This window comes from Chiloscyllium punctatum, chromosome 1 (genome assembly GCF_047496795.1).
Source record: "Chiloscyllium punctatum isolate Juve2018m chromosome 1, sChiPun1.3, whole genome shotgun sequence".
NCBI classification, from domain to species: Eukaryota; Metazoa; Chordata; class Chondrichthyes; order Orectolobiformes; family Hemiscylliidae; genus Chiloscyllium; species Chiloscyllium punctatum.
The window spans coordinates 57,720,315-57,742,952 of record NC_092739.1 but is presented as its reverse complement, the minus strand read 5'-3'; the positions used below and the strand labels follow the sequence as shown (position 1 = coordinate 57,742,952).

The 22,638-nt window shown below is 40.4% G+C and overlaps 1 protein-coding gene across 2 annotated transcripts in view; it reads right to left on the bottom strand.

Moving 5' to 3' along the window:
- Nucleotides 1–1,095: 1,095 nt before the first annotated feature.
- The window catches only part of stim2b (stromal interaction molecule 2b), a 134,778-nt gene continuing 113,235 nt past the window's right edge, over nt 1,096–22,638 (bottom strand). For both annotated transcript variants that reach the window (XM_072566062.1, XM_072566146.1), the window contains 5 exons: nt 19,240–19,407; nt 18,502–18,602; nt 12,675–12,913; nt 5,138–5,336; nt 1,096–2,202 (listed from right to left, as the gene is read on the bottom strand). In XM_072566062.1, the coding sequence (XP_072422163.1) occupies nt 1,755–2,202; nt 5,138–5,336; nt 12,675–12,913; nt 18,502–18,602; nt 19,240–19,407 (1,155 nt within the window). In that variant the 3' untranslated portion in view covers nt 1,096–1,754. The remainder of the gene's footprint in view (nt 2,203–5,137; nt 5,337–12,674; nt 12,914–18,501; nt 18,603–19,239; nt 19,408–22,638) is intronic.

Below are 22,638 nucleotides of genomic sequence, written 5' to 3'. Positions count from 1 at the left end.
TATTTGGAGTTCAGGGGTTAAATTCTGAGATCATACAAATTTAGGCATGCTTTCTCTTAAATTTAGAAGGTTAAGGGATTATCTGATTGCAGTCTTTTAGCTACCAACAGGAAAAGTCAGGCAGATGACGATAAACTAGAACTAGCAAGCATAGTCTGATAATTAGGGCCAGACCATTCAGGAGAGATGTCAGAGTGGAAGATGTTTGAAACACTCTTTGCAAAACAGCAGTGGATGCTGGATCAGTTGTTAATTTAAAATTTAGGAAGCAAATATTAATAGATATGGACCCAAAGGCAGGTGTACGGAATTAGGCCACAGTCATGGTCTCATTGAATGGAAGAGGTTTAAAGGGCTAAATGGCCTACTTCTGATCCTATGAATAAAAGGAATATAACTTAAAGTGCCATATTTCCTTCAATCTGAAGAAGTCATATCAGACTCAACCGTTAACTGTTTTTTTCTCCTCCACAGATGTTACCAAGTCTGCTGTATTTCTCCACTGTTTTGGTTTTAGTGTTGGAACCACCTTAGTGTCTGTTTGCACATGAACAAACCCAAAAGTAAGTATCGACAATGAAACGAGAGAACTCCAGTGTGTGAGTGGCCCACCAAGTCCTTTATATTGAAGGGAAATAGCAAAAGAGAGGCAATACATTAGGTTGAGCGCTGCACAGTGGCATCAATTCGTATTCCAATGAGGTGTGCTGAGTAGAGATGGAAAGACCCGAAATGTTACCAGCAGTCAATGTAAGCAGTTTGGTAGCAGGCTCCCAGTCCATTCTTTGAAGCAGAGGTATCAAGACCAGACAGACTAAAAATATGAATAAAAATTGCCATGGAAGGAATTAAGAGAAATATGAATGAGGAGGATCAGGATTCCCTTGAGCCACCCATCCCTGAAATCCACAGCACAGGAATCCACAATTCAGAAAAGCAGGAGATAGTACAGTAAAAGCAAACTCTCATAGCCATTCAATTAATTATAGACTTTGATGCCAGTACTATGATGTCTAACACAAATGATATAAAAATTCATTTAATAAAAATTGGAAGAATAACCCAATGAAATAATTAAGACTGTATTCACTGCAATGGTTTCATAATGCTTCATTTTATTCTTTTAATACATTCAAGAAGTTCCAATCACCCCAACTACCCTTAAGTCTATTAAGTTCAGGTGAAGTAGTTTTCACTTCTAATCTGCAAGAAGAAATCCTGAATTAACAGCTCAGTATTTTGCCAGGTCCCACTGCTGCTACAATAATATGAGGAAACTGTTAGTGCTTGCTTGCAGGCTGGTAGTAATCTTTAACAGCCTTCAGTGCCAATCTTCAGAGTTCAAAGACAAGGCATGAAAGAAAAGCTCAGAGGCTGCCAGGCATTTTAATCATTTGTACAGCAAATTTGTAAAACTTTTAAGAAATTTATTTCACAAGAAAAATTTGCTTTCTTGCTGTTAGAAATTCCATTGCTCTTTTAAGTCATTAGAAATCTGAATTCTTAAAAATCCTACCAAAGCTCTACATGTAACAGTAAAAACATAGAATTTGCTTAGTTTCTCTACAAATCTTTATACATTGTCTATATAATCAGAGGTACCTTCCCCCATCAGGAAAGTAATAGTGCAACATTAATTTCTACAACTGTAACTCGGGCAGAAACCAAAGCCCTCTGCGTAACATCTAAATGCAGCTTTCGTAAACAGATGTTACAATGAATGAGGCTTCGCCATTGTCACACTTTGGCGTTTATTATTTTGACATTTTCTTGAAGATCTTTTTTAACTTAGAGGTTTTTTTAACTCTGTCTGTACAGGAAGACAGTTCTTGAGATGCTGTTTGTCTCTTAGTTATGCTTTTCTGAGCGCTTGATGTGGTAAGTTCTAAGACACGCCTGTCCTGAGCTGCTGATAGCTGTCCCATGCTGTAGGATTTCTCAAGACCATTCCGAACAGGCTTGGTGGCCATCAGCGAGCTCACAATCATACTCTTGGTATCTGCTGGGCCCAGAGAATCCAGAGCTGTAGCTACCCGCTCATATGGCACGGATGAATCAGCAACAGATAAGTCATCCAGGGAGTTCTTGGACATTTTACGTGAAGTATCACTTAGAGCCTCAGAGTTTGATAAGAGAAACAGCTTCTTTCCATTTGAAGACCCAAAAGAGGAGTCACAGTCTGAAACGGTTTCCTGTGTATCCCTACATTACAAAACAGACAAACAGCAAGTTAAACATTTCTCAATTACAGAACATTGATACTAATTTCAGGTTAATGGCAGGGAAAGGTCAATAACTTGTATTTATATACTTATATTGTGAAACACCCCAAAGAAATGAGTATTTCTTGAGTATACAACAGTATAAGAACACAAGAACTAGAGCAGGCATAGATAATGCAGCCCCTCAAGCCTGCTTCGCCATTTAATGGTTGGTCTCAGCTCAGCCTCAACTCCATGTTCCTGCCTGCTCTCCAGAATCCTTTAACCTATTACTAATTAAAAATCTGTCTACCTCCTCCTTACATTTATTCAGCGTCTCAGCATCCACTGCACTCAGGGCTCACGATGAGAGAAGTAATTCCTTCTCGTCTTTGCTTTAAATCTGCCACCCCCTCAGCCTTACACTATGACTTTTCTTTCTAAATCGAGGGGAAACATCCACGCTCAGTCTACTTTGTCAATCCCCTTTACCATCTTATTCACCTCAAATTAGACTTTCTTTTACTCTTCCAAACTCTGGCGAATATTGACCTAACCTGCTCAATCTCTTCACATAAAACAAGCCCTTCATCTCAGGAAGTAAGCTAGTGAACCTTCATCGAACCTCCTGCAATACAATTACATCCTTCGTCAAGAAGGGGACCAGAATTGAATAGTTTTCCTGATGCAGTTGCATCAATGTCTTCTACAGTTGCAAAAATACATCCTTACTCTTGTATTCTATTCCTTTCACAATAAAATGTAAAAATTCCATTTGCCTTCCTTATTCCCTGCTGTACCCGTAATCTAGCTTTCTGCAATTCATGCACAATGACCCAGATCCTTGAGCACCAAAGCATTTTAGAACTTTTCTCCATTTATATACTAAGTTGCCTTTTTATTCTTCTGACCAAAACAGATGAGCTCAAACTTATCGAAGTTAAATTCCATCTGACAAATTTTGGACCATTCACTTATCTAGGTCTATTTGTAAATTTCTTATTTTTTCATGGCAACTTAATGTTATCTGTAAACTTGGCAATAGCACTTTCTATCTCTGCATTCAAACTATTAATACAGATTGCCAATAATTGGAACCTGAGGAATGAACCCTGTAACACTGCACTAATTTTATACTCTACTTTCTACTCTACTCTAGCTTGCCAACCAGAAAAAGACACATTTATCCTAACCCTTTGCTGTCTTTTGGGTAGCAATCTTCCAACCAAGCTAATAAATTGCCCCTAACTCCATGAGACTGTAATTTGTGCATCAACCTTTTGTGTGGTACCTTCTTAAATGCCTCCTGGAAGTCCAGATATACTACTTCTACAGGGGCCCCATTTGCTTGTACATATATGGAGAACTCTAGCAAATTAACCAAACATGATTTACCCTTCATAAAACCATGCTGACTCTTACAGACTGTGTTTTGACTTTCCAAATATCCCATTACTATTTTCTTAATAACTGATTCCGACGATTTCCCAATGACGTTAATTAAGCTGGTCTATAGTTTGCTACTTCCTGCTGCCCTCCCTTTTTGAATAAGGGCATTACTTTAGTATTTTTTTTCCCCCATTCTATCGATACCTTTCCAGAATCCAGGAAATTCTGGCATATCACAACCAACACAGTGACAAATCACTTCCTTCCTAGAATGAAGGCCATTAGACCCAGGAGTCTCATCTGCCTTTAATCTCAGTACCTTTTCCCCCCATTGAATTTTTTCCAATTACAGACCACAATGCAAAGCCTTTCTTCCCGATTCCTCCTCCCTATCCGTCTAATAACTGCACGCTATTACAGATGCAGAACAACCTCTTCTATAAAGGAAAAAAAATGGATAATGAAGCTTAAATGTACAATGTACTACACAGGGCTAAAAACGGATGTTGAAATTTGCATGTTCTCCTTAATTTGCTCATCTGTGTTAGATGTTAACAGGGAGCATTTGAATAGTGTTCTTAGTGTCAGATTAACAGATTAATGGATCATAAACACTCTGGAAACTCCTGAAAACTGATTAGCGTTGTCAGTTACCCCTTCAAGGATATCTCTTTAGAAACTTGCACAGGATGCATCATTACTTGGCTATGCCTTTACCAATACTGTCCAGCCAGCACTTTCTGGGGAATTTGTTCAAGACTGCATCAAATTAGCTCACTCTCTACATTTCCCTCTCTTTTAGAGAACGTAGTAAAATCGAGGAACCACACAGATTGGCACGTTGTACAGTTGCGCCAATTTATAAAGTACAGCATTTTAAATTACTCTTTTTTTTTTTAAGTAACACAACTAGTCTCAGACTGGTTATTTTGAAAATGCAAAATGGGCCTATTGATCAATACATAGAACAGGAGAACTCCAGGAACTCTAGCAAGGCAACTGGTGGCTACCTGGAGTAATAGATATGAATTGAAGTGCTTATGTAAAAGACTCCAGACTATCTCCAAATGTTTGTTCAATTTAAATAATTGATTCAAGGTGGTAACTTAAATCTTCTGGGAGTTATTCTCATGAAGCTCTCTACTATCGCTATATTAGAATTTATACTTCCTATCTGTTGCAGCTTACAGTTCTGTGGTAAGTAGGCTAAGATTTGAAATTAATTCACTTACTGGGAATAGATCCAGTCTTTTCCTTTATAAAACCAACAAATTCCAGGATTTAAATCCGCATTAGGACATGCAAACATTCCAGGGTCTAACGTGTAATCCATGCTAATGTGAATTTGAAAATCCGAATTTTACTCCAATTCATCTGAATTGTCCTGAATTTTACCCATCTGCACATTGTTTGTGTGGTTTATGTTTGGGATGGCAAAGTAACTGAGACCCACTTAATTTCCACAATGCTCTCTCATGGCTGGACAACGCATAAAGTAATATTTAATTTGTTTCAACTCATTCCAGAACACACAAAAAACTAGTTACCAGTTCTTGTCAGCTGTGAAGAATATGGCATCTTCATCCTCCTCAGTACGAAGGGTTGAATAGCTATTTGTTACAAAGATATCAGGAGTGGAGGATTGCAAGGAAGGCGGAAGTCCAGAGGGAATAACATTGGCCCTCCGGGTGCGTCCTTGACTGCTGCTTTTTGGTAAATTGTAATTCAGTTTACTATGAGCTAGTGCTGGGGGATAAAAAACACATACAAACATTTAGAAACAGGGATTTACACTCCAGTGATTTTAATATGCAAATACAATTTGCCAGTCTGGGGCTAAAAAATGTTAGATTACGAACGCAGATTAGAAAAAATGTGTCCTGTATTCCTTCAACTGTAGATAATTGAGTGATAAACCAATGTTGTGTCAGATGCTAAACAGGTTTGACAGAGTATACACTGATGGTGGTCAAAATCAAGAGGCAGAACTTGACCATTTAGAAGGGATATCAGAAAGTTTTTTTAATATATCAAAGGATATTAGTAATCTTGAATTAATTCTCAAAAAGGGTGACAGATGCTGGGTCTATTACAAATTTCAAGGTTGCAATTAATTGATTTCTGTTGAGCAAGGGTAATAATAAATTTGGAGTGATGGCACATAAATAGAAGTGAGTTACAGATCAGCCATGATCTAACAGAGAAGCAAAGGGGCTGAATGGACTAACATACGTACCTTTATTAAAAAGTCTTAGTTCATTATATTTGCCTGTGGCAATGAAACAGTGATGGCTCAGTGAATCACTTGCTTACAATCATATAACCAAATAGCTATTAGATTAATTTAACACACAACTGGCATTTCTGATAATGTCAAAACAACACACTATTAATATTATTATAAAGTTCAGGTAATCATTATTCTAACAGTTCAGACAAGCAATAGTTTGTGCCGCATTGATAATTTGTAATTCTCTTTATATAAATCAAATAAGATTTAAATCATTTTAATCTAATGCTCCAGATTTTTAAAAATTAAAATCCCAACAGAAAGCACTATTTCTAGAGTGTCATTTTGCAGTGTTCAGCCACAATTCAATGAAGTTTATGTGCCCTGTCCCAAAGAACATTGTTAATTCAGTGGTAGATAACAGAGTTCATGTTGCATTGTAAGGGATGCAGCAATTCATCCCATCATGCCGGTGGCAAACTTTCTGAAAGATCTATCTAAATAGACCTACTCCTCTGCTCTTTCTGCATACCCTTCCCTCCCCCAACCCCCTCCTTTGCAAATACATACTTAATTCTCTATTGAAAGTCACTTCTGAATCTACTTCTACCACAATTTCAGACAGTCTATTCGAGATTACAACAACTAGCTGCAAAACCTTGCCTCTGTATTCCTTTGGATCGTGTTGCCAATTTTCTTAAATCCCTGTTAAGTCAGGACCTTGCGGGAAGGTACTAAATTGGAGGAAAGTAAATTACACCAGTATAAGGCAGGAGAGTGACAACTGGGAGGAACTCTTATCAGGCAAATCCACATTTGACATGGAAATTGGTTAAAGACCTGCTGGGCAGTGTTCAAGACCAGGCTGTTCCAGTGAGATGGAAGAACAAGGATGGCAAAGTAGGGAACACTTGGATAATGAGGGAGGTTGTGAATTTAGTCAAAAGGAAACAAGAGTCATATGTAAGGTTTAGGAAGCTAAAATCGGACAGGGCCCATAAAGAATATAACAAAGACAGGAGAGTACTCAAGCAGGGAATTAGGAGAGCAAGAAGAGGCCATGAAATAACCTGGGATTAAAGAGAATCCCAAGGCATTCAACAGATACATTAAAACCGAGAGGTTAACTAGGGAGAAGGCAGGACCACTCAAGGACAAATGAGGGAACTCATGCTTACAGGCAGAGAACATGGTTGCGATCCTAAATGAGTACTTTGCATCGGTGTTCACCCAGGTGAAGGATATGGAGGATAGTGAGATTTGTCTGGATCATGCTAATATGCTAGGGAATTTTGAGATCAAGAAAGAAATGGTGTTGCATCTCTTGAAGAGCATTCAGGTGAATAAGTCCCCACAGCCTAATGGTATCTACCCAAGGTTACTGAGCAAGGCGAGAGAGAAGATTGCTGGGACATTGACCAAATCTTTGGATCCACACTAGCGACTGGAGAGGTCGTGGAGGACTGGAGAGTAGTTAATGTTGTTCCTCTGTTCAATTAGGGAAATAGGGATAATCCAGGAAATTACAGACCAGTGAGTCTCACATCAGTGGTTGGGAATCTATTGGAGAGAATTCTTATGGATAGGATTTATGTACATTTGAAAAAGCACAGCCTAATTAGGGACAGTCAGCAGGTCAGGTCACTGCTTACTAACTTGATCGAATTTTTCAAGGTGACGACAAAGGTGATCAATGAATGTTGCCTCCATGGACTTTAGCAAGGCTTTTGACAAGGTCCTTCATGTTGGACAAATCCAGAAGATTAAAATGCACTGGATTCATGGTGACTTGGCCGTGTGAATTCAGAATTGCCTTGCCCATAGAAGGCAGGGGTAATGATGGAAGGGTGTTTTTCAGGCTTGAGGTCTGTGACTAGTGGTGCCCCACAGGGACCCATCCTGGGACCTCTGCTGTTTGTGCCATATTTAAATGGCTTGGATGAAAATGTAGATGGGTGGGTTAGTAAGTTTGCAGAAAATACAAAGTTTGGTGGAATTGTGGATAGTGTAGAAGGCTGTCAAAGGATACAGTGGGATACAGATCAGTTGCAGACATGGCCGGTGAAATGGCAGATGGAGTTTAATCTGGGTAAACATGAGGTTGTGCATTTTGGGAGATCAAACGTTAAAGAAAAGTAAACAGTTAATGGCAGACTCTGAACAGCAGTAATGTAGAGGGATCTTGAGGTTCGAGCCCTTAGCTCCCTGAAAGTGGCCATGCAAGTAGATAGAATGGTAAAGAAGGTATTTGGCATGCTTGCCTTTATCGGTCGGGGAACTGAGTACAACAGTCAGGGTGCCATATTGCAGCTTGAGAAGACTTTGATTTGACCACATTAAAGAGTATTGCGCTCAATTCTGTTAAAGGATCTGGAGGCTTTGCAGGGGGTGCAGAAGAGGTCGATTGAGATGCTGCCTGGATTAGTGGGTATGAGCTACATGGAAAAGCTACAAAAACCCAGGTTGTTTTCTACTAAGCGGAGGAGACTGAGGGGAGAAGTCTATAAAATTATGAGATGCATAGATTGGGAAAACAATTCTCACCACCAAACCGGAGTTGAAATGTCTAATACCAGGGGGCATGCATTTAAGGTGAGGGGCAAGTTTTTTTTTAAACTCGGAGAGTGATAGGAGTCTCGAAAGCGCTGCCAGGGATGGTGTTGGAGGCAGATATGATTAAGGGCATTTAAGGAACGTTTAGATAAGCACATGAATATGGAAGGAATGGAGGAGTATGGACCAAGGACAAGAAAAGGGATTAGGGTCAATCGGCATCATGTTCAGTATAACAAATGTCAGTTATAGAGTCATAGAGATGTACAGCACAGAAACAGACCCTTCGGTCCAATTTGTCCAAGCCAACCAGATATCCCAACCCAATCCTGTACCACCTACTAGCACCTGGCCCATATCCCTCCAAACCCTTCCTATTCATATACCCATCCAAATGCCTTTCAGATGTTGCAATTGTACCAGCCTCCACCACTTCCTCTGGCAGCTTATTCCATACTTGCACCACCCTCTGCATGAAAACGTTGCTCCTTAGGTCTCTTTTATATCTTTCCCCTCTCACCCTATCCCCTCCAGTTTTGGACTCACCCACCCCAGAGAAAATACTTTGTCGATTTATCCTATCCATGCCCCTCATGACTTTGTAAACCTCTATAAGGTCACCGCTCAGCCTCCGACACTCCAGGGAAAACAGCCCCAGCTGTTCAGCCTCTCCCCATAGCTCAAATGCTCCAACCTTGGCAACATCCTTGTAAATCTTTTCTGAACCCTTTCAAGTTTCACAAAACTTTTCAATAGGAAGGAGACCAGAATTGAACTTAATATTCCAACAGTGGCCTAACTAATGTCCTGTACAGACGCAACATGACCTCCCAACTCCTGTACTCAATACTCTGACCAATAAAAGAAAGCATACCAAATGCCTTCTTCACTATCCTATCTACCTGCAACTCCACTTTCAAGGAGCTATGAACCTGCACTCCAAGGTCTCTTTGTTCAGCAACACTCCCTAGGACCTTACCATTAAGTGTATAAATCCTGCTAAGATTTGCTTTCCCAAAATGCAGCACTTTGCATTTATCTGAATTAAACTCCATCTAACACTTCTCAGCCCATTGACCCATCTGATCAGGATCCCGTTGTAATCTGAGGTAACATTCTTCGCTGTCCACTACACCTCCAATTTTGGTGTCATTAGCAAACTTATTAACTATACCTTATATGCTCACATCCAAATCATTTATATGAATGATGAAAAGTAGTGGACCCAGCACCGATCCTTGTGACACTCCACTGGTCACAGGCCTCCAGTCTGAAAAACAACCCTCCACCACCATCCTCTGTCTTCTACCTTTTAACCAGTTCCGTATCCAAATGGCTAGTTCTCCCTGTATTCCGTGAGATCTAACCTTGGTCACCAGTGTCCCATGGGGAACCTTGTTGAACGCCTTACTGAAGTCTATATAGATTACAACTATCGCTCTGCCCTCATCAATCCTCTTTGTTACTTCTTCAAAAAACTCAATCAAGTTTGTGAGACATGATTTCCCAAGTACAAAGCCATGTTGACTATCCTTAATCAGTCCTTACCATTCCTAATGAAGGGCTTTTGCCCAAAACATCGATTTCGCTGCTCCTCGGATGCTGCCTGAACTGCTGTGCTCTTCCAGCACCACTAATCCAGAATCTGGTTTCCAGCATCTGCAGTCATTGTTTTTACCTAGTTTTTTTACAAATATATGTACATCCTGTCTCTCAAGATTCCCTCCAACAACTTGCCCACCACCGACATCAGGCTCACTGGTCTATAGTTCCCTGGCTTGTCCTTACGATCCCTCTTAAACAGTGGCACCACGTTAGCCAACCTCCAGTCTTCCAGCACCTAACCTGCGACTATCGATAATACAAATATCTCAGCAAGAGGCCCAGCAAGCACTTCTAGCTCCCCACAGAGTTCTAGAGTACACCTGATCAGGTCCTGGGAATTTATCTACCTTTATGCGTTTCAAGACAGCCAGCACATCCTCCTCTGTAATATGGACATTTTTCAAGATGTCACCATTTATTTCCATACATTCTATATCTTACATGTCCTTTTCCACTGTAAATACTGATGCAAAATACTCGTTTAGTATCTCCCCCATTTTCTGCGGCTCCACACAAAGGCCACCTTACTGATCGTTGAGGGGCCCTATTCTCTCCCTAGTTACCCTTTTGTCCTTAATGTATTTGTAAAAACCCTTTGGATTCTCCTTAATTCTATTTGCCAAAGCTATCTCATGTAACAGTATGTGATGGATGGCAATTATAGGAAGGGGGAAAAGTCTCAGATACAGTCACATAGATGGATTACCTCCAGGAAAGGTAAGAGAGGTGGGCAGTTAGTGCAGGAGTTTTCTGTGGCTATCCCCATTTCAAACAGGAACACGGTTTTGGAAAACGTAGGGGGTGATGGATTCGCAGGGGAACATAGCATGAACAGCCAAATTTCTGGTATTGAGACTGGCTCTAACGTAATGAGGGGTATGTTGGGTTCCAAGAGATCAATTGTGTAAGGGGATTCTCTAGTTCAAGGTACAGATAGATGTTTCTGTGGCTAGCAACGAAAAATCAGAATGGTGTGCTGTTTCCCTGGTGCCAGGATCAAGGATGTCTCAGAGAGGGTGCAGAATGTTCTCATGGGGGAGAGGGGCCAGCAAGAGGTCATTGTCCACATTAGAAAGGAAAAGGTTAAGACTCTGAAGGGAGATTACAGGGAGTTAGGCAGGAATTTAAAAAGGAGATCTTCGAGAGTAGTTAATATCTGGGTTACTCCCGGTGCTAAGAGCTAGTGAGGGCAGGAATAGGAGGATAGAGCAGATGAATGCATGGCTGAGGAGCTGATATGTGGTAGAAGGATTCACATTTTTGGATCATTGGAATCTCTTTTGGGGTACAAGTGACCTGTACAAGAAGGACGGATTGCACCTAAATTGGAAGGGGACTAATATACTGGCAGGGAAATTTGCTAGAACTGCTTGGGAGGATTTAAACTAGTAAGGTTTGGGGGCGGGAGGAGGAACCCAAGGACATAGTCAGGAAAGAGATCAATCTGAGACTGGTACAGTTGAGAACAGAAGAGAGTCAAATAGTCAGGGCAGGCAGGGACAAGGTAGCACTAATAAATCAAACTGCATTTATTTCAATGCAAGGGGCCTAACAGGGAAGGCAGATGAACTCAGGGCACGGTTAGGAACATGGGACTGGGATATCATAGCAATTACAGAAACATGGCTCAGTGATGGACAGGACTGGCAGCTTAATATTCCAGGATACAAATGCTACAGGAAGGATAGAAAGGGAGGCAAGAGAGGAGGGGGAGTGGCATTTTTGATAAGGGATAGCATTACAGCGGTGCTGAGCGAGGATATTCCCAGAAATACATCCAGGGAAGCTATTTGGGTGGAATTGAGAAATAAGAAAGGGATGGTCACCTTATTGGGATTGTATAATAGACTACCTAATAGTCAGAAGGAAATTGAGAAACAAATTTGTAAGATGATCTCAGCTTTCTGTAAGAATAATAGGGTGGTTATTGTAAGGGATTTTAACTTTCCAAACATATACTGGAACTGCCATAGTGTTAAGGGTTTAGATGGAGAGAAATTTGTGCAGTGTGTACAAGAAAGTGGATGTATCTACATCCTACCAGGTGCAAAACTTGGCCTACTCTTGGAAAATAAGGCAGGACAGGTGACTGAGGTGTCAGTGGAGGAGCACTTTGGGGCCAGCGACCATAATTCTATTAGATTTAAAATAGTGATGGAAAAGGATAGACCAGATTTAAAAGTTGACGTTCTAAATTGAAAAAAGGCCAATGTCAAGAGTATTCGGCAAGAACTTTCAAAAGGTGATTGGGGGCAAATGTTCACAGATAAAGGGTCAGCTGGAAAATGGGAAGGCTTCAGAAATGAGGTAACAAGAATCCAGAGAAAGTATATTCCCGTTGGGTGAAAGGAAAGGGTGGTAGGTATAGGGAATACTGGATGAATAAAGAATTTGAGGGTTTGGTTAAGAAAAAGAAGGAAGCATATGTCAGGTATAGACAGGATACATTGAATGAATCCTTAGGAGAGCATAAAGGTAGTAGGAGTATACTTAAAAGGGAAAATCAGGAGGGCAAAGGGGATAGTTGTTCAACTAGATAAGAATTTTCTGGGAGTAAAAGAATAAAAACAAATACCTTCCATCTATACCCTACCCTATTCCTCAGCTGAATGCAAAGCTCCAATGTTCAGAACTGAAATGTCAAGATCTTAGTCACTTATGTTTACGCTCGTCAGGAAATGGAATTTGTAACTTACAGTGGAACTGTGGAATGATTGGTGGTGTATCTTCGTCCAAGTCATCTACTCCACCAGCTATTGGGTATGGTGGCACAGAGACCCGAGGCATGACAACCCAGCTGTGCTCAGAGTACAGAACGGAGGTCAGACTTGGCATTCCCGAATTGTGCACAATTGGAAAACCACAAATCTTCTCAATCTGCTGCCAGCGATGTAACCGCTCCCGCAAGGCTGCCGTCACCTCCGATAACGCTTGTCTGAAAACCATACATAACAGAAATGATACTTAATCAGCCGTCTGATAAAACCAACCTCCAATTTCCACTTAAAATATAGCTTGCTTTTTAAGTACAAGTTTCTCAGTAGACACACACGCGCACCTCAACACGGGGGGAGCAGAAAAGGAAATAAAAGTAAAACCAAACAGGCTTTCTATTGTTGGTTGTTAAATAGTGAAAAATGCATATGTGAGGAAATCAGGCTCATACAGTATCTGTGCATTAATAGAATCCCTATAGCCGAAAGAAGCCATTGAGTCTGCAGAGACCCTCTGAACAGCATCTCAACCAGAACCCCCCTCCCCAGCTACCAAGTAACACTGACGTCACTGAATGTTTCCTTTTCTTACTAAAATGGATACCTTTTGATCCTCTGCAGCTTTACTCTGATTCAACTTTATTCTTTTTTACATCATTTTTTTTTAAGAATGCACCACTTTGTCATAGTTCACGTAACCTTATTAATTCCTATCGGAAGGATGTTGTCAAACTTGAAAGGGTTCGGAAAAGATTTACAAGGATGTTGCCAAGGTTGAAGGATTTGAGCTATAGGGAGAGGCTGAATCGGCTGGGGCTGTTTTCCTTGGAGCGTCGGAGGCTGAGGGGTGACCTTATAGACGTTTATAAGATCATGAGGGGCATTGATTGTCTGTTTACCCTAAGTCTTTTCCCTGAGGTGGGGGAGTCCTGAACTAGAGGGCCCACGTTTAGGGTAAGAGGGGAAAGATATAAAAGAGACCCAAGGGGCAACATTTTCATACAGAAGGTAGTGCGTGTATGGAATGAGCTACCAAAGGGTGTGGCGGAGGATAGTACAATTACAGCATTTAAAAGGCAGCTGGATGGGTATATGAACAGGAAGGGTTCAGAGGGACATGGGCCCAGTGCTGGCAAATAGGACTAGATTAGGTTAGGATATCTGGTCGGCATGGATGAGTTGGATCAAAGGGTTTGTTTCTGTGCTATACATCTCTATGACTCTCTAAGTTAATTTTAAAAAGGAGTGCAATCAAGAATTAATTCCTCACTAAGTACTGAATTAATTCCAACACAAGTGAAAATCAGAATGATATTCACATCGATCAGGTTTGCTTTTTTTTCAAAGAAATGTTGTAGATTCAATGTACCTTGAATTATCTGGAAGAACATTACTATCTGCAACCAAAAAGCGTAAATTACAAATACTGCTTCAAAAGACCAGAATTGCCTAAAACTAGTAACTTGAATTCACTTTAATTTGTTCATAATGATAGAAGATCAAAAATACTGAAACAATTCTTTTCCCTTCCAAATTGCTTTCCTGGGGAAGAAACTGCAAAAAGATTACAGATGTCTGTATCAAGCCAGTTATTAGTGAAATTTCAACGATACGGTTCTGCTGTCAAAAAGAACATGGCTCAAGATTCAAGCTATTAATAATGTTTGCAAATTGATTAATATATTCCCAAAAAACACATTTTCCAGCTGCAGTTGCTGGGATCAATGGAATTTATGAAAATAGGCAATTGAGGACCACGTTTTTTTTAAAACGACCATAAAATCCAGTATATGAAGTCAATGCAAAGAAGTCTAAATCTGAAAAAGTTGTCAGACCAGTGCTCGATCCCAGGAGCTAACAGCTAATAATTTATAACGACGTAAAGAGCGAACTGATCATATAATAGAGTTCAGTATTTAATTACTCAATTACATTAAAGGGGATCAAATTAAAATGAACTGAGCAGAGAATACCAACATTAAAGAGGTAGGAATTCATATTAAATTAAAATCTAAAATACGTAAATAGGAATTAAATAATAAAGGAACTAATAAACATGTTAAAAGAGCAGGAACCATTAACAGCTCAGAAAGGAGCCCTGAATTTTAACTTAATTTTAATTTAATGAAATAAATAAAACAGGGGTTGATTAGAGGGTGGCAATGAAAGTTGGGATTTTTCAATGTGCGAATGTCCAGACAGCATCCCAGTCCTGCATAATTACATGTACAATACATTATTTCTTCAAAAAACTTAAACATGGAGCTGGCGGACTGGAGTCCAATATTCAGATATTGGATTCCAAGGAAGGGAAACAGTTTAATAGATTCCAAGTCAGCTGGTGAGACTGAAATCAAAACATATTTTATTCTGTGGAAGGAGTTTATGGACTCCCTCAACCTTATCCCTTTCATCCCACACCCAGTATTAAAGGTGCTTTCCATTTGATATGTGCTCAGACAACTAATTGCCATAACTTATTTCAACTTAACCTTACATAAGTGTATTAGCAAGTTTAATAGTATGATTCCCCAGACATTAATAAGGCGGTCATATATCTTGAGTCAGGGTTCTTACAGTACATTGGTAATGTCCATACTCCCGTGCCACGATCTTTGCTTTTATCTAAAAGGTCCAGGATTCATGTTGCCTGTATGGATAAGAACAAAGTCTGCGGATCGGATGAGGAAAATTACTGTAATACAGAGGCTGGCACGAGATGAAATGCAGTGATGGGGAATAGTATTGGGAGTAGGTTGTTCAGCCTGGCTATTGCAAAGGCTATGACAGGCTTCTTGCAATTGGACAGAGCTTGGTAGAGGAGGGGGAAGATACAGTTTCCATAGTCCACGTCAGAACCATCAACAAGGGGAGGGCAATGGTGTAATGATAATCTCCTTTACAAAAGGAAATCTGCCATCTTTACCAAAAGCTACAACTCTATGAAACGGAATGAAACTGGACAAAATAGCTGGCACTGAAGACACTAGAAATGTCAACAACAAACACAGCCTGTTGGCCCTTCTAAGTCCTCACTAAAATCCAGAGTACCAATGTCAATATTTGTAGAGCTGTCTCACAGGCAAGTCATGCAACAGCCTGACCGTATCATACTCAATCACAATTTGATTGAGTATGATATAAACGTCAAATGTACCAGACACCACTATCACTCTTAGTGACAGATACACATAGTAATACTTCTATTCCATAGTCATGTTTTGTTCCAAAGGCAGGACAGACCCAGTGTTGGCACAGTCAGGAGGAAGGAACAAGGAAATCTTCTGTCGCTTACCACCTACTGGCTCCCCTCAGTTGATGAATCTATTATGTTGATCACCTGGAAGCAGCACTGAGTGGCAAGAGTGAGAATATCTTTTGGGTGGGGATTTCAATGTCCAATACTAACTGTAGCTTAGTAGCACCACTTGTGATTTGAGCTGATTCACAACTGGATGTGGCAGGACTGGGCCTTTTGCAGGTTGCAAGTGAATCAACAAAAGTGCATTTGACTTGTCTGTCGATAATTTTCCACAATGCTATCAGCAGGACTGACCAGTGCAGAGTCTTTGTGAGATGATGTCTTGCCTCCACATCATGTTGTCACTGCGCTTGATTTGAAACTGTTCTAGCAATTCAAAATGGCATTCAGGTGGTGTTGGGGTCATCAGCAGCAACACAATTGTATTTACCCACAAACAGTGACTTAACATCGTGGAATATCCCCACTCTACTATTAACTAATCGACCTCAGAGCAATCAACCCTGGTCTGATGAAGAGTGCCAAAAGGGAATAACAGAAACAGCACCTAATATTGAGGTGTCAACCAGATGAAGATAAAACACAAGCTTTATGTTAAGTAACAGCAATAACACACAAACAGGGTAAAGCAACACAAACAGGGTAAAGCAATCCCACAGCCAACTGATCAAATCTCAGCTCTGCAGTCCTACCACATCCAGTTGTGAATCCGTGAACTATCAAAAACGAACAACGAAGGAGGAGGCAAGTCCACAAATATCCCCACCCTCAATAATGGGGGACACAGCATATCAGTGCAAATGACAAGGTTGAAGCATTTTCATCTAACGTCAGCCAGAAAGGCCAAGCAGCTAAGTCTGTAAGGTATACTGACAATCTGGGTAAAACTGAACAGAGGTTCCAAAAGGGGCACATAATCAATTTAATCTAATAAGCATTATGGAAACCTGGTTCCAGATTGACCAGTATTCCAGATTGGATTTACAGGTGTGTAACAAGGATAATATAGTAATCCTGAGACACTTCAACCTTACCTTGACTGCCAAACCCAGTTGCAGTGCTAGTGAGAAGGGTGCGTTCATGGAATATATAGCTGATCATTTAGTGGACTAATTATTTAGGAACCAACTAGGGAACAGGCTGCTTTAGATCTAGCATCGTGCAGTTAGAAAGCATCAATTAATAGCCATTTGGGAAAAGGAGGATCCAGGGTAGAATGAATATAATATGGCAAAACTTTATATCAACTTGGAGATTAATTTGGTTAAATCCAAAACTACCAACTTGTATCTGAACAAAGCAAATTACGTAGGTATGAGGGGCAAGTTACCAAAGATTAAAAAATACGATGCTAGATGAAAAAATTGCAAACATTTTAAAAATTTATAATTTAAAGCAAAAATGCATTCCCTTTGGAAATAAAAACTCTTGGGAAATGTATCCAACTGTAGCTGGAAAGAGAATTAAAGTTAGAATTAGATTGAAGAAGGGCTTATTACATTGTCAAGAGTATTAGATACTAATTTGAAGGAGCACAGGGGTTGCATGCCGTGTTCTGGGTGTGGGACTTTAACATCCAACATGAATAATTATTTAGTAGCACCATTACTGGCTGAGCTGGCAGCGTCCTAAAGAACATAGCTAAACAGACTGGGTGTCTACACCCAGGGACTGCGGAAGTTTCAGTTTGCGCCATCATATATTTCCCCTGTATTCTCCGCGAGCACAACATTCACCTCGGTGGGTTTGTGAGATGGCCAGTAGAGTTGTGATCACAACCTGGTGAGCACTTTACAGAACAACAGGAGCAGCTAATGAGAGCTGTGACAGTCAAGGGAGCTGACAGTTTGAGGACAGTTAGAAGTTCTGGCCATGCTGAGCCCCAGACTGATGTTGGTTTTAAAGGTGCCAGTGACATGAATCCTAATGGAGGCGCAGTGATAGGTGGGGGATCATTTGGCAGATATGCCAGCAGCTACATGCATTCATTTCTGGATTACCATTAGGCTGCCATGTCTCAGGTGTGACAACATTTGCTGTCCTTCATGACGAGGCTGATGGCTTTCATGGAGAGGCAGGCGCAGCGAACCACTTAGTGACTGTCAGATGTACACTAGAACTATTGCTCTGAACTTGCGCTCTATACAATGCAGTCCACGCAACATGAGGATGAGGTCTCTGGAACTCCCTTAGTCTTAACCATATGTAATTGGTGGGTTTGCTGCTGGGACTTTGTTAGCAGGTTGCAAACCTATATAGGTCACTGCTGATGTCAATATTGATCTTTGCTGATCTCCTGGTCTTGTTTCTGATCATTTTACTATTTCGCCTTTATCAGTATAACCATCAAGGTTCACTCCTAGAAGGTTTAGAAGCACTTAATGATCATTCCAGCTGTTACAGAAAAAGGTGCTATCCTCCCACACATTTAACACATATACTAAGTCCAATACAGAGAAGAGTTATAGCACAATCAATTGAATCACCAATATATAGCTTGGAACAATAAAGTAAAAGAATACTTAATTAAGGCAATAAGAATCTTACTTTGCTTCCAGGATTTTGTGATCAACCTCATCCAGAGAGGAACTGTGCGCCACATGGAATGTTCCAAATACAGTATTACGCTTCTTCTTAATCTTCTCTGCCTGAAAACAGCAGTAAAATTATATTAGAGTCTCCAATAAGCCGTATGAAAGTAATTTAATTCTCTGCTGTACAAGTAAATTATGGAATACAGGTACACAACCCTTTATCCAAAATCTGAAAAGCTCTGAAATCCTTTCCATGGAATGTGGAGCTTGGAGCTTCATTTCAGCATGTGAACACGTGACCCAACTCCACACCCACTCAAATCACGTCATTCAGATATGACCTGACAGCGTGGCCCAGCCCTGGCAAGCGTCAATTGTATCTCAGGGCCTGTACTATTCACATGTGCATCTGCTGTTAGGTCATTTTTAATATATTCCACTGTGAAAATGTCATTTATTCAGAAATCCGAAAAATTCCGAATTCTGAAAAATAACCAGCCCCGAGGATTTCAGATAAAGGATTGTCTACCTGTGCTGAGTTGGTCAAATACAATTCATTGCTCACAAATGAGTTGTCCTTTTTTTTCGCTATAAAATCATCAAAACAAATAAATATTTCAGGTGCTTATGAATGGTCTACTTTAAATTATTACAAAATTGCAAATTGTCACTGAACTAAAAACACTTTGATTTCATTTCACATATCTGCTTGAAGAAATCAGTAAGATACAATGCCTAATGTTACACTTACCTCCTCTTTTACAGCATGGAGTTGTAATTCAGCACTATGCTTCTTGATGTTGTAATACTGAACCTCTACTTCATGAGTAAGCTGCAACCATTTCTGCAGTGTTTCTGGCAGTGCCCAGGCACTGCGGACCTCCAACTCCTTTTCTGCATTCTTCAGTGCCACACGAACCTAGCAACCAAACGTTAAAAACTGGTTACAAAATAATTAAGATTCTCAATCTTGTTAAAGTAAAACCGAATGTCCCATTGTATTATTTTCAGTCACTTGTGCTCACCGTTCATCAAATTTGATGACCGTGAAAGGAGATGTCAACACTTTGTTTATTGATTTTCTTGCTTTCAAACTACCAGCAAGTTAAAAAGAAATTGTGCAGTATGTTTGAGACAAAGGAAGAAAAAATGCATTTCCCTGCAGCACGATGCCAAGGATGAGAAAATATAATAACTGAAAAGAAACTGGAAATATTGACACAGAAAAGTTAAGACTCTTTTTAACAAAAGCTTTTTTAAAATTATAAAAGTTTTTTTTTGTAAAAGAGAGAATGAAAAAGAATATTTTTAAGTGACTGGCCAGTTAAGGGTGAGAGGTACTATTCAATTTAGAAAATGCTTTGTCTATTCCCCTCATTTGTTGTTTGCCTCTACAAGATAATGTTCTTGGACTGAACTGAAACCCAAAGTTATTGTGAAATTAATCATGTTGAAGTCACTGACCCGTACAATGTCTCCCAGGGTCTGTCTGCTATCAGGATGCTCTCAACTCATTTCAAACAAGTCAGGGTGAGAACTCCCTCTTCCAATTTTCCCAATATATTGGAAAAGAGAGCACTCCATCAGCTCTGGCTCGAAGCAATCTGGACATTCCAATCTGTATTTGTTTTATTGAAATACTCTATTTATGTAGTCTTTTAATAAATTTACACAAAGGATAAAGATGGCATCAGACCCTTCAGCCCAACTCATCCACACCAACCAGGTTTCCTAAACTAAACTAGACCCATCTGTCTGCGTTCAGCTCATATCCCTCTAAATCTTTCCTATTCATGTACTTGTCCACGTCTTTTCAATACTGTGACAGTGCTCACTTCCAGAGTCTCCTCTGGCAGCTCGTTCCATACACACACCACCCTCGATGTGAAAAAGTTATCCCTCTTACCTTAAAGCTATACCCTCTAGTCTTAAACTCAACTACCCCAGGAAAAGACCTTGACTATTACCTATTACTTTACCTATGATGATTTTATAAATTCTAAGATCACCCCTTAACCTCCTACACTCCAGGGAAAAATGTCCCAGCCTATCCTTCTGACTCAAACCCTCCAGTCTTAGTAACATCATTGTACATCCATTTTGCACCCTTTCCAGTTTAATAATATCCTTCCTGCAGCAGGCCAACTAGAATTGTACACAGTACTCCAAATGAGAGTACTGTGCCAACTCATGTACTCAATGCTCTGACTGAAGAAGGCAAGCATGCCAAACATCAGCTTCACCACCCTATCTACCGGTGATGCCACTTTCAAGGAACTATGTTCCTGCACCCCAAGGTCTCTCTGTTTGACACCACTCCCCGGGGCCCTACCAATCTAAGTCCTGCCCTGGTTTGTCTTACCAAAATGCAACACCTTGCATTTATCTGAACTAAACTCCATTTACCATTCCTCAGCCCACAGGTCCAGTTGACCAAGATGCCGTTGTATTCTTGGATAACCTTCATTATCCATTATACCATCAATTTTAGTGTCATCCACAAACTCACTAACCATGCTTACTAAATTCTCATCCAAATCATTTATGCAAATAATAAGCGACAGTGGACCAGGCACCAATACTTAAGACACACCGCTGGTCACAGGCCTCCAGTCCGAAAAACAACCCAATAATACCACCTTCTATATCCTACAACCAAGCCAATTTTATATCCAATTGGTAAAATCTCTCTGGATCCCATGTGATCAACCTTATTAACTTTGTCGAAGGTCTTGCTAAAGTCTATGCAGACAATGTCTACCGGTCTGCCTTCATCTATCTTCTTAGTCACCTCTTCAAAGAACTCAATCAAGTTTGTGAGACATTATTTCCCACACACAAAGCCTTGCTGACTACCCCTAATCAGTCCGTGCCTTCACAAATGCACGTAGATCTCAGAATCCCATCTAACAAACTCACCTACCACTGACATTATGCTCACCGGTCTGCAGTTCCCTGGTTTTTCCTTGCAGCCTAACTTACATAATGGCACAACATTAGCCACCCTCCAGACTTCCGCCAGCTCACTTATGGCTGCCGATGATACAAATGCCTCTCCTCGGGGCCCTACAATTTCTTACCTAACTTCCCTCAATTTTCTTCAATACACTTGATCAGATTTATCTATCTTTATGCATTTTAAGACCTCCAGCACCTCCTCTTCTGTGTGTGGACTCTTTACAAGACATCTCTGTTTATTTCCTCGGAGATCCTTACTTGCCATGTCTTTCTCTACAGTAAATACTGATGGAAACTATTCATCTAGATAGTTTCCATGGTGTATGACCCTCTGGCTCAGTTTACTGGTTACTGCCATAAGGTGAGAATCCTGAAAAATCCTACTCAAGAGCATTGTGGCTACACCTTCATTACACAGACAATAGACACTCAAGAAGAAAGCCCACTATTAATTTATCTTCAGGATAACTAGGTATGACACTGAATTGCAGCCTTGCAAAAAAAGGCAAAGACATAGTGGCCATAATGTTATAAGACTCGTGATTCAGAATCTCAGACAAATTTTCTGGGTTCAGGGGTTTAAATCCAGCCTTGGCAAATGATGAAATCTGAATTCATTAAGAATCGGAGATAACAAGCTGGTCTGGTAGCAACCATATAATAACTGTCAATTTTGTAAAATCGCATCTGTCATAGAGTAATAGAGTTGGTATAGCATAGAAAGAGGCCTTTCAGCCTATCATGTTCTCACCAGTCATCAAATATCCATCTATTTCAATCACTTTCCATCACTTGGCCTTACATGTCAAGGATTCAATCAAACAGTTCTTAAGTATCTTAAGGGTTCCTACTTCTGCAACCCTTTTAGGCAATGAGTTCCAGATACCCACAATACTCAGTGAAAAAGATTTTGCTCAAACCCCCTCAAAACCGCCTGATTACCAACCCCGCTAATAATGGGAAACGTTTCTCCCCACCCTTCCTGTCAGTGTCCCTCAGAATCCAAGATTCCAGAACCCAAGATTACAGAGAGATTCCATCTCCCCCCAACACAATGCCTTCTCTGCTCCAAGGAGCGCAACCCCAGCCTATCGCAACTTTTTTCATAGCTGAATCAGTCCAGCCCAGGCAACATCCTGGCGAATCTCTTCTGCACCCCCTCTCCAGTTCAATGATGTCCTTACTTTAGTTT